At 42.3% G+C, this 12500-nt stretch overlaps 1 protein-coding gene across 14 annotated transcripts in view; it reads left to right on the top strand.

The window, feature by feature from the left end:
* ppfibp2b (PPFIA binding protein 2b) overlaps positions 1-12500 on the top strand; it is a 51718-nt gene that overhangs the window by 18854 nt on the left and 20364 nt on the right. For 10 of the 14 annotated variants that reach the window (XM_030365337.1, XM_030365336.1, XM_030365339.1 and 7 more), the window contains 3 exons: positions 3738-3824; positions 6395-6508; positions 10737-10892. In XM_030365337.1, coding sequence (XP_030221197.1) covers positions 3738-3824; positions 6395-6508; positions 10737-10892 — 357 coding nt within the window. The other 4 variants (XM_030365344.1, XM_030365348.1, XM_030365349.1 and 1 more) reach the window with 4 other exon arrangements.

Raw genomic sequence — 12500 nt, forward strand, 5'->3', positions numbered from 1 at the left:
ATGATTCACATAGCTCACATAGTTTGAGGTCTGCAAATGTAGGTTGCGCTTTCTCCTGCCTATTACTGTATACATGCTCTTACGGCTCTGTTAGAAGGGATGCGTATGTGAATGTGTTTATCATGGATTTAAAATAGAATGCTGCTCTTTATTTAATCAGTTCGGTGTATGTGTGTGTGTCTGTTTCTCTGTGTGCGTGTGTGAGTACATGCATGTGAGAAGGAGGGGCTGTAATCAGTTAAAAAATACTGTAATCATCAGCTGATTTGCATTAACAAACAAAGCTGCTACTGATAGCATACGTTCAGAGAGATAGAGAGAGAGAGTGTGAGAGAGAAAGAGAGAGAGAGAGAGATAGAGCGTCATCCTTTGGTCTCATGCTATCGCTATAGTTTGACATAAGACACTGAAACCAACAACGCCTCATTTTCCAGATGATGTTGCTCATTGAAGTGTTGTTCAGTATTGGTTGTTGGAGGAACATTTCAGAGCATATCTTACATTGAGGTCATGTTGGGGTCTGTCATATTATCATGGTCGCAGGGAGCTGAAGTAAAGCATGTAAGTTGGTGTTTTTTGGTCATTGACTGATTCTTTCAGTGCACCGTTTCTTTCTATGGGGCTGTCACAAGGGATTTATGCAAGTTCAATGCAATGTGTTTCATCACAGGGCTTCTGCTGGGAGTTTGAAAATGACCTTCATTTAAAGCAAAGTGAAGGGCTTTCTTTCCAAACCGCAGAAAACATGTATTTTTTTGCATATTTGCAGTCCACGTAGCTGGTATTTCTATGAGTCGTTAATTAGTTGAAAAAAGAAGAAGAAGTTCTCAGAGACTTAAATAATCACTATACACTACCAACCTAATTGATCTTTAAGACATTTGATCATGTATTTTGGAAAATATTCTAATTATTCTAAAGATGCCGTGTGTACGATTTAGGGGAATCTAATGGGAGGCAGCAGATGGAACGGACTTAATACCACAGCACTGAGCAGCCAAGTGTCAAGTTTGGAGGTTCCTTGATAGAAGTAAGATAGTTATGCATTTTATGATGAAGAATTAAAAAAATCTCTTCTCTAGAGTTGTTTTCTGTAGAAACATGGCACTACAACATGGCTGGCTCCCTTTAAGAGGACCAGCTCTCTTAATAGATGTAAAGAGCAACAAAAACAATTGGTATTTTCATCGATAGATAGATGTCCATCGGATTATACACTAGTAAAACAAACGTGGGAATATTAAATTCCAGTCTGTTCTGGTAGATGCAATTCTGACTATTTAAATTTTGACCTACAAATGTATACTGCCTGAAAATATTTTCTTTCGATTTTGTATAACTAAAAAAACTGAACTATTACAGACCCACCCTTGAGGTGGTCCCTAGGCGTGTTTTTATCTTTTTTCAAGTCGTTTTTTTAAAAGACATGGGGAGAAAAACCAACAGGAAAGCCCCTATTATTTCCCATTTCAGACAGGCCCTCGAAGGGTTTTAGCAAAAGTGGGCGATGTTATTCCATGCTGTCATGGATTCTTAGACACTGTAATCATGCCAGTCATTACCAGTTCCCTACAAACCTAGTTCCCGTGTCTGATCGTTCCATTTTTCTGCTTTGAGCTGTTGGTAGTTCCTGATCTGATGAGCTGAACGACATGCGTGAAAACACACAGATGCAGCTGTCTCATTGGAACTCTGGCAGAGCGGTCATGACCACTACAACCTCTGTTCTGCTCATGTCCTCAGCACTGTTTTGCTCCTAAATAACCACTGATTAACAACTTCAAACTATAGAGCCATACAAATGTGTTGCGTCAGGTTTTACCAATTGGAACACAAAGGTTTGAGAAAAGTGCCTTTGGTAAAAAAAACAGCAAAATCTTAGAACATACCCACCATAGGTGAATCCAAAACAAGAATGTTCTTTAGTTTTTGGCAACCCTCTAAAATGTAGAAAAATGGGACAATGATACGACAATGATGTAGAGTCCAGATCATCGTCATATGTGTCTGCGCCTGTCTCTTCTCCCCAAGTCCTCTTTGCATTTTCAGAGAAGGATGTTGTTAAACATGACCATATGGTCACTGTCAGCACTAGCAGTGTGTATACGCCTATGTCTAAACTCTGTGAACTGCAGCTGCATGTGTTTCGTCAGGGAGACAGAGATGGATTGTTAGATTGAAAGTGTACCCATGTTAGGGCTATGTGAATGACTATCTGTAGGTGTGCAGACATAATGTGTGGACAGAATTGTAATGACTTTAGAGACCAAAGATATGGCAAAATCGGGAACTGTATAAACCCGCATTATGCATGTGATCTTTGCCTATGAAATGGTGTGTGTGTGTGTGTGTGTGTGTATGTGTGTGTGTGTGTGTGTGTGTGTGTGTGTGTGTGTGTGTGTGTGTGTGTGTGTGTGTGTGTGTGTCTGAGTGTCTCTTGTGTGGTTGTCTTTTTGATATCGAGAGATAGGTCTCACAGACTTAAGAGACTTTAGATTAATAATCGAATGTGTGATGGGGGACAAACTTAAATCTGGTTTCACTTTGTTTCGTTTCCTATTTGTTTTCGACCTACATGTTGCTGGAGGCAGGGATTCATCAATCGCTGGATTGGCTAGCAACAAACACAAACACAGTAACGGAGTACATTTACTTGAGTACAGTACTTAAGTAAAATTTTGAGGGATCTGTACTTTACTCGAGTATCATTTTTTGGGAGTACTCTTGACTTTACTCAAGTACATTTGAGAGGCAAATATTGTACTCTTTACTCCGTTACATTTCTATCCATAACCATGAGTACCCGTTACTCCTTCTGAAAAATAAAAAATAAAAGGAGAAAAGAAAAATCACGGAAACCCTCAATTTGTTTTTTCCCTCTCAAACGTGATTCCCTCTCAAACTGATTAGGACAGCCTTCAGCCTATCAGCAATCACCTTCGCTTTCCGCCAACTCCATGGTCAGAATTAGATGAGACGATTGTTGATTTGATTGATAAAAAAACGGAGAAACTCACACATACATAGAATTGTTAGCTGAATTTTCATTTCTGATATTGCATATTTATGTAAGCTGAGCAATTGTTTTTATGTTCTTGAGTATACTGTTATACTGTATACTATTGTGCTATTGCCATGGTAAAAAGATGAAAATTACTTGATTTTACTTTCAATTCCTTTTACATTCTCCAAGGTGTTAACATTTTTCAATACTCCATGTAGGACGTTTCCATACATAAATGTAAGCACTGTGGCAGTAGTAATGCAATATTTAGAAAAAATACTCTTGTACTCTTGATACTCAAGTACTTTTAAAAACAAGTACGTCAGTACTTTTACTTAAGTAGACATCTGACTGTAGTACTTTTACTTGTACTTGAGTAAAATTTAGCAAGGGGTATCTGTACTTTTACTCAAGTAAGGAAGCTGTGTACTCTGTCCGCCTCTGACTATAACATTTACAATTAGGGCATTTAGCAGACGCTTTTATCCAAAGCATTTGTCAGGAGTCAGCTTTTTTCAAAGAGAAACAAGTACAATATATCGCTGTCGGTACAGCGATGTTATTCATAGAAACAAGTGCCGAGCACCAACAATTGCTAGGTTAACAACATGATAACATAGTAGTACTAGCAGTTCCAGATCATCGATAGACTAAACAAACACCTTCTCACTTTTAACAAATGTTACTATACCAAAAGTATCTTTACTTTTGTGCTTTTGTGTGTTTTTCCCAGGTGAACCTGTGCTCCCCAGCCATCAATGAATCTTACCAGGAACGACTGCTTCGCCTAGAGGGAGATAAAGAGTCTCTGGTGCTACAGGTCAGTGTGTGGGTCTGTGGGTGTTTGCAACTCTGTGTGTGTGTGTGTGTGTGTGTGTGTGTGTGTGTGTGTGTGTGTGTGTGTGTGTGTGTGTGTGTGTGTGTGTGTGTGTGTGTGTGTGTGTGTGTGTGTGTGTGTGTGTGTGTGTGTGTGTGTGTGTGTGTGTGTGTGAGTTTGGTTGCGTGCATGAGTATATTCGATTGTGTAATCATTATTGATTTATGCCATGCACTCATGCCATTCATGCAAGCAGGAGGAAGGTTTATCTGCTGATCTGCTGGTCAGCTGAGGCTTGCATGACTTGCAGGGTAGGCATCTATGTAGACAGTGTTCTGCCAGAACTCATGTGATGCTCTATTACCTGAGAGGGGACACTCTTGAAGCAAGGGGCAATTATCTGTAGCGGGCTTCTGTAATGTTATGGTGTTAATGGTTGTATTATATTGTCCAGCATTGTTGGATTTGTCCAGCATGGCAAATAGGAGCATCATAAAGGGAAGTGAAAAGAAGAGCGAAGAGAACCACATGGTTGTCACAATATACCAATTGACTGAATCAATAACAAATCATCTGAAAATGTTTCAGAACCCCCTCCTCATCTGTTATTACTAAGTGTGACTGGGCCCATGATAATACTTTATAAGAAGTCTGTATAGGGGCAGAATGTTAAAATATCCTCTTTACTTTGGACTTGTTTGTTGTTTTTTGTATACATCTTACATCCCGGCTGGTTGTCACAGTAATAATCTGAATCAGGATAATCTGTTGTTATGGTGAAGTATGTCCCCATGCCAGCTCTGGGGAGGTATCTCTTTGAGGTTTCCTCCACAGCAGACTTTTATCAGACATCCTCCTGGGCTCTGTCTGAGCTTGTATAGCCCAGCAGCATAAGCAGTAGATAGATGTCCATCTTTGCTTACCTTGATCATAGAGGATAAGCCATAGCAAACATATTTATATGTGTTGATTTTGTGCTTGTGGGCGTGGGTGTGGGTGTGCGTGTGCATGTGCTTGCGTGTGCTTGCGTGTGTGTGTGTGTGTGTGTGTGTGTGTGTGTGTGTGTGTGTGTGTGTGTGTGTGTGTGTGTGTGTGTGTGTGTGTGTGTGTGTGTGTGTGTGCGCGTGTAGGTATGTGTTTGTTTGTGTGTGTTGTAGATGGGGCGGGAATGGTGTAATCTGTGAACACCTGAGATTACTCAAAATGGGAGTTGTAAACTTCTCTTCAAAAGGTTCCAAAACAAGTCTCTAATCCCTGTTTGACCCGCAACTCCCTCTAATCTAAAACACACACAAATATCCAGACACTAACTTGCTGCGCATTCCTGAAGCTTGTCTTAAGGAAGCCTATCTCTTGCTGATTGGTCGAAAGTTGCATGGAGTGGGACTTGCTCTGAGAGGCAGTGTATTTAATTGGCTGTTGACAGGTTCTCCCATGGTGCTTTGCTACACCTTCCTCCCCTTCACCTGTTTTTCCCTTGGGGCTCGTTGAGTGTGTGTGTCTTTAAGTGGGTGCGTGTGTGTGTGTGTGTGTGTGTCTGTGTGACACACCCGTTGTTCATATCACCACTCTGTAAGTGCCGGTAGTCCAGGGAACTTTCACCTGCTTTGTGTGTGTGTGTGTGTGTGTGTGTGTGTGTGTGTGTGTGTGTGTGTGTGTGTGTGTGTGTGTGTGTGTGTGTGTGTGTGTGTGTGTGTGTGTGTGTGTGTGTGTGTGTGACGCTCAACTGAGTAGCATTGAGCTAAGGGGAGAGAATGACATTGCCTATTCATTCTGCTTTCCGGAATGTAAGAGTTCATATGTTTACATTTAGGACAGCACGACTCTTATGTATGGGTGTATGGTGACTTGGCAGAGTTATATATTGTTGAGAGTTGGACTCTTGAAGTATGTCTCGTTCGTTAGAGTATAATATTAAGTGGATTATTGTGTACTGTCATGTTACAGATCTACAGTGTACATCTTTCATAAGGTATGTGTAATTTTTGTATCAAATGTCACCTTAAAGGCTTTTTTAAATTGACTGAAAGCTCCTGTTAGTTGGTAAGTTAGTTTCTGAGTTAATAAGTAAGAGACAGGATACTTCGGGATTCTTCTCAAAGAGTAAAGTCAACGAATGTTACGATACATTTTAGAACACCGGCACAAACTACGATTGTGTTTTAGTGTTCTAAATTCTTTGTTTTAAGTTAAACATGGGTGAATTCTGCATTTTCTGGCATCGGGTTAGAGTGTTGACTGAGAGATACGATGGCTAGTCGTAGTGGAGTAATCTGCATTCCTGAGTGAGAAGTGCTGAATAACTCAAGCTTGCTTTCCGCGTCTAGGAATGTAGGGATATGTTGAGTGCGGCATTGGTTGGAAAAGTAAGAGACCGGAAAGAGCAAATAAATAGAGAAACGAGAACCGTCAGCTAAAACAGTTTTTTTTGCGTGCGTGCCTTTGTTTGTGTGTGTGTGTGTGTGTGTGTGTGTGTGTGTGTGTGTGTGTGTGTGTGTGTGTGTGTGTGTGTGTGTGTGTGTGTGTGTGTGTATGTGTGTGTGTGTGTGTGTGTGTGTGTATGTTCCATCTAGGTGAGTGTGCTGACCGACCAGGTAGAAGCTCAGGGGGAGAAGATCCGAGATCTGGAGAGTGCTCTTGAGGAACACCATCAAAAACTGGTCTCCACGGAGGAGATGCTACAGCAGGTAGGACACACACACAAAGACACACAAACACTGACACATACATACACCAACACACACACACACGCACACACACACGCTCATTTGTCTATTTGCACTCTTACTTTCATACTGGGTAGGATGAAGTTCAACAACATGAAAAGTACAGAGAAACGGTGGTGTTGATCCATGGTTTGTTCGTTTTGTGTGTAAACCAGTCACTTTCGTTGTCAGGATAATGTGTTCCGGTAATATCACGTAATATGAGCTTGTTGTTTATCTAAATACTGCTCTGTGGCGATGGTGTCACTTTGACTGGAAACTGCCCTTGGGTTTAGCCTTTTGTTATTTTGAATAAATAGGCAGAATCGAGTGAGTAAAGAAGAAGAAACTTCAGTATAAATGTCCGTTGCTGTGTGTTTCAACGGGTTAGATTTCCTGACACTCACTTCCTGTGTGTCTAAGATTGTATCACCACTGTTTGCACTCAACCAGAGGAGCTGGCCACCGGGACATGAATGGATGGATTTCACATGTTCATACCCTGACCTGGTTTAATGCCTATGGACGGAGAGCACACAGGGACACTGAAGTCTTGAACTGCTCATCTTTACAGCTTGTTTTTAGGATTTGATAAATACTAAAAAGAAGAAACAAAAAAAAGCTATAGCTAGCAGGGATTGCAGAACTTGGTGCTTGTATTTATAAATATTATTCTTACAACGTTGGCAGTGGTGTCTGAGCATGTGACGCAGTGTGGCGTCAGACGGGCTGGTGGCGGGGGCGGCGCTGGAGGTCCTTGGTACTGCCAGGTTCAACACAACACAGCTTTGATTATCTCCCATCAAAGAATCAACCGTCTGTTCTGCCCACATTTGATCAGCATCTCCTCTCCCCATCTTGTTTGTTTTCGCACTACGGGGCCACCCTGATGCTTATCAGTCTCGTGTTAAGAACTCCCCTCCAGGTGATCAGGCTTCCTCAAAGGAGAGCTTCCGAGAGTGGTTGTTTTTATGCAAACACGAAAAGATGGGAGGAAAAGAAAGGAATATATATTAGCATAGCAGTAACAAATTAAATGTACTGCCATCATTGTAGTCGATTCAAAACTCATTATATATGATGTGAAACCATCCAGTAGCATGGTAGTATTACTAATACTACTATAATCATTGGTACTTCTATAGCCCCCCCAACATGTTGAGGCACGTGATGGCGAGAGAGACGGTTCCTACTGGACATAACCTTGCTTAATCTGCACAGCCTTTTTGTATGTGTGTGTGTGTGTGTGTGTTTGTGCGTGTGTGTGTGTGAAAGAATTAAGTATATCTTTAGTTTATGCTACGTTCCAATAGTGTTTAAGCTTTGCGTGTGTGTGCCTCATATGATGTGGAGAGGCATTAGTGAGAGGGAATGAGAGGGACAGAGTGTACTCATCCATCCATGTAATGCATTGTGTCAGTTCTACACTGTTTTTGAACTAGGGCTTTCAACGTAGGACTCTTCTTGAGTCAACACAGACACACATGCATTTTCTTTGCTCTCTCTTTTGCGTATACACATAGACTCTGCCACACACTCACGCTGTTATTTTCACTGTGTAGTTACCGTATAGGTGAAAGATGCTTTTACTCATGAGAATTGTGTTGTCTCGAAAGACAACACAAAACAACATAGTTAAGTCGTTCACTCAGTCAGCCATGGGTTCATCTGCTACGATATTAGTTCATAAATCCAGTCATTAATCCACCTTTATCCTCATCTAGTCATGTTGAATAAACACCTTATTCATTCAACCTGAACATCAAAGCAAGAAGTGCATTAAACCTTTCCCATGTGGTCACATGCGCTGTAAAACCGGTCCAGCAGCCCTATACAAGCCGGCCCGTGACCAGAGACATGAGCTCCAAACACCAGGGCTTATCCCCCTTAACACGACCCAGCCACATGGCTGTACGCTAGCATTAAGGACCATAGTGAGTGTGTGTGTATGTGTGTGTGTATGCATGTTTTAATATTGTCTGTATGTGTGACTTGTAATTGTGTATGCGTGTGTGTGTGTGTGTGTGTGTATGCATGTGTGTGTGTGTGTGTATGTGTTTGTGTGTGTGTGTGTGTGTTCTTTGGTAATGATAGAGCCTCGGCTGTCTATATCTGTGCTGTTCACTTATTAAATGGGCCACGTGACAGAGGTTAACTGTTATGACAGAACAGGATGACTGTACATGCGTCGCCTGGGGCTCAACTCAACCGGTTGTCATGCACTAGACCCAACCAGACAAAATATTAGCTTTCTTTTACATGTACGGCAGTTGAAATTTCTCATCAATCAAATACAGTGGAATTATTCTTTCTAGTGCGCCCTAAATGGGGTTGTGACTGTTGCGCAAGAGGCTTGTTCCCATGGGTTGCCTTTTTTATTCAAGTGCTTCTTTGATTATGAAGTAGATGTTTCGGTTAGTTGGAAGTCATGTTTGGCTGCCTTTGTCACTTACTGGCTTCTTCCTTGGAAAGCCCTTCCTTTATCACTACCATCTATGGTGAAAATGTGCAGGAACATATTGAAGCGACGACATGACGACATGACACAAAATAAATGACGTGTGTTAAAGGAGCAGTGTGTAGGATTTAGTGGCATCTATCACTGAAGTTGCAGATGGCAATTGTGCCAATTCCCTCCAAAAACTCAATTGTGCCAATTCCCTCCAAAAACTCCCTCTCCTCACCCCTCCCGCTCCAACGCCCAAGAGGAGGAGCTACAGGGGACTCAACTGGCCTGTTAGTGGCCAGGAGGTACTGCCAACGAAATGTTGTCCTATTCTACGTCAGCATCAAGTAACCAACTCTTAAGTGGCGAGGTTCCTTGATGGATTATAAATTGTATTTATTTCTTAAGTCTGTAAAACTATAAGTCATGGTTTTCAAGTACGATAGTAAACATGATTCAAAATGAAAAGCGTGTCTTCTCTATAGCCGTTTGTCCCTTCTGGGCTCCTGTAGAAGCGGTCGCGCATTGATGGGCTCCCTTTGTAGATACAAAGGGCTTATTTTAGCTAACAAAAACACAGCCATTATTATTTTTGTTGGATTATATACTAATACTAAAACCCACTTATGAATATTATATTCAATTTCTGCCAACTCTGTTCCACTTGATGCCACAAAATATTTTTGCCAGTGGAATGCATAGATGCATGTGAGAGTGAGAGTGAAAGTGTGTGTGAGAGTGAAAGTGTGTGTGAGAGAGAGAGAGAGAGAGAGAGAGAGAGAGAGAGAGAGAGAGAGAGAGAGAGAGAGAGAGAGAGAGAGAGAGAGAGAGAGGATGGGGGGGCACAGAAGATCAATGTTTCAATCTCTTTTGGTAGAGTAATTAAGTGATCAAGCAAACAGTAATTTGTACTTTAGATTTTCTGTTTAGACTTTGGATGACCAATGGCAGCCCATTTTCTTCGTCTCTCTCAAGAGTTTTTCCAAGCACCAAAGATTAGGCTCACAAAGAGGAAGTGGGATTAACCGTTTAACCACGTAACTGAAAGCAACAGTCAGATACTCCCAGAGAGAGAGAGAGAGTGTGAGAGAGAGAGAGAGAGAGAGAGTGTGAGAGAGTGTGAGAGAGAGAGAGAGAGTGTGAGAGAGAGAGAGAGAGAGGGGGGGGGGGGGGGGGCGTTTTTAAATGCATGTGAGTCATAAAACACAAAAACCCACCTTTTTTTTGCTTCATTGCTCTAACTGTTTTTCTCAACCCTTATTTTGGATTGTTGCATGCCAGAGAAAGAGAGAGCGAGAAAGAGAGAGACAGTGGCCAGTATTAATAGAGACCCCAGCTACTCTGTGTAAGTGAGGGTGTGTATATTTAGCCCCCCCCGGCCCCAGTCAGTTGGTTAGCTCACAGTCAGTCGGTTGGACCAGAGTGGGGGGAAGAACATTGAGACCAGTGGGGACTGGCATGGCTTCATCTCCTATGCCTATCTGACTTTGCCCTCTTCAGGTTCACCTACTAGCTCTGATGGATATTGTAATACTGTTGGTTGCTTTCATGTGTCATTTATTTATTTTTATTTATTTATTTCATTTAACCTTAATTTAACCAGGAGAAGTCTCATTTAAGGTAGGATGCGTTTGTTCCTGGATTTCATTGCTATAATTTAGTTCTGTGTGTGTATGTGGGTGTGTCTGTGTGTGCGTGCGTGCGTGCGTGTGTGTGTGCGTGTTTGTGTGTGTGTGCGGGTGTGTGCGGATGTGTGTTTCCTAGGAGCTGCTGAGTAGGACATCTCTGGAGGGCGAGAAGCTGGATCTAATGGACGAGGTGTCCCAGCTCAAGCTGACCATGGTGGGCATGGAGGAGTCCCACGACACGCATCAACACACCCGCCCCGAGTCCCCGGAGAGAAAGCAGAACAAAGCAGAGGTAGGCGGAGGCAGGACGGGATGTGATGTGATGTGCTCCACCTCCAATGTGTTTGTATGACTGGGTGAATCAGAGGAAAGGTCAATCATGGCTAGGCCTTTTAGCTGCTGCACAACCAATCAATCTTTATTCCAGGACAAATCAATCGGATTCTCAGTTGACAACAGTATCAGTCCTGGATGCAGGGACTCAGAGGAAGTTCTGTGACAAGTAGAACACGTATAACACGCTGAGATCATGGGATTGTATGTCTTTGTGCAGGCAGGCATCGAGATGAATATGAAAAGTGTTTGCAGGGTACTTGCATTGGTGTCTGCCAAAAAAGTGATGCACTCTTATAGAAAGAGGAAATGAGAATGGTTATTCTCCCCTTTGCAAAATGGGGAGAATAACCATTCTCATTTTCTCTTTCCATAACCCCATTCTAATATACTATTAAAAGTTACTATAGAAATAATAACTTTCAATATACAACCGATATTAAGAAACATGAAGCACACAGGAACTGCATCCACACTAGTGTGAGAGTGGACTATGTTGTTTTACATGTTGTTACTGTCTCAGCGCCAAAAGCAATTGTAGGGAAATTCTTGAGTGCCCCTCTGGAGGCCTTCTTAAACAACCGCCAAACCCACCCAGAATAGCTAGTTCCCCTCATCTGGCTCCTACTCTCAGGGTTTCACTGAGTTCCCAGGTCTTCACAAACACCACCAAATTGTGTTCTGTCTGAAATGACTCTGAAGTATGGTTGAATTGTATTGTTTTTTCTTTGATTGTGTCTGGACTGGACCAGGCTGTTCACATGGGAACACATGGGAACGTGCTCGGTGAAGTCCCTCTCGTGTGATGTCACCTGTGACCCATGGTGTTGAATTGGTGGAATGTGTGTTTGAACTAGAGGCCTAAAGTTGTCAGCTCAAGTTCTCTTGATCTAAAGGCCCCTATACCGTACAGCTACTACAAGACAGTGTTCCGACGAGGATACTGTAGGGAGATCTATATGTTGCATTTGATCATATTAATTTAATAGGAATTAATTTATTTTGGACCCTTTTTCACAACTGGACCATTTCAAGAGGTTCACATCAGTCTTCCAATCAATTCAAGATTTTCGATTTCAGCTTGAACAGTACACACCGTACATACATGGACGGGAGGTGTTGCGGGGGCCCTGGATAGAATTAACATGACCCCCCCCCCCCCTTTAGCCTCAAGCCCAGGGCCTCCAGACATCGGGAGAACAAGGTCCCAGACCGCCTGCCAGACACACAGCTGACGGCGGTCGTAAAAAGGGCATAAATACCCGCCGCACCAAGGCCCTGGGGTGGTGCTGCCGAACACAAGGCCAAACCTCCCTCAGAGGGAAGGAAGACTGGGTGGGCTTCGCTGAATCCATACGCCTTTGGACCTGGTTCTCAACGCTATCAGTGACATGTCAGGAAAATTGAAAAAAAATGTATTTGTCAGAGAAAATGTATATTCAATAATTATTCAATATAATGCTAAAGGCTCCTTGCTGTGCTCAATATCATTTTAAGTTTTTTTGGTAGACCAATGTTGGGACATTTTGGAAAGGTACGAAGACTTGACAATTTCCCCCTCCAACCG

Source organism: Gadus morhua, chromosome 9 (assembly GCF_902167405.1).
Source record: "Gadus morhua chromosome 9, gadMor3.0, whole genome shotgun sequence".
Lineage (NCBI taxonomy): Eukaryota > Metazoa > Chordata > Actinopteri > Gadiformes > Gadidae > Gadus > Gadus morhua.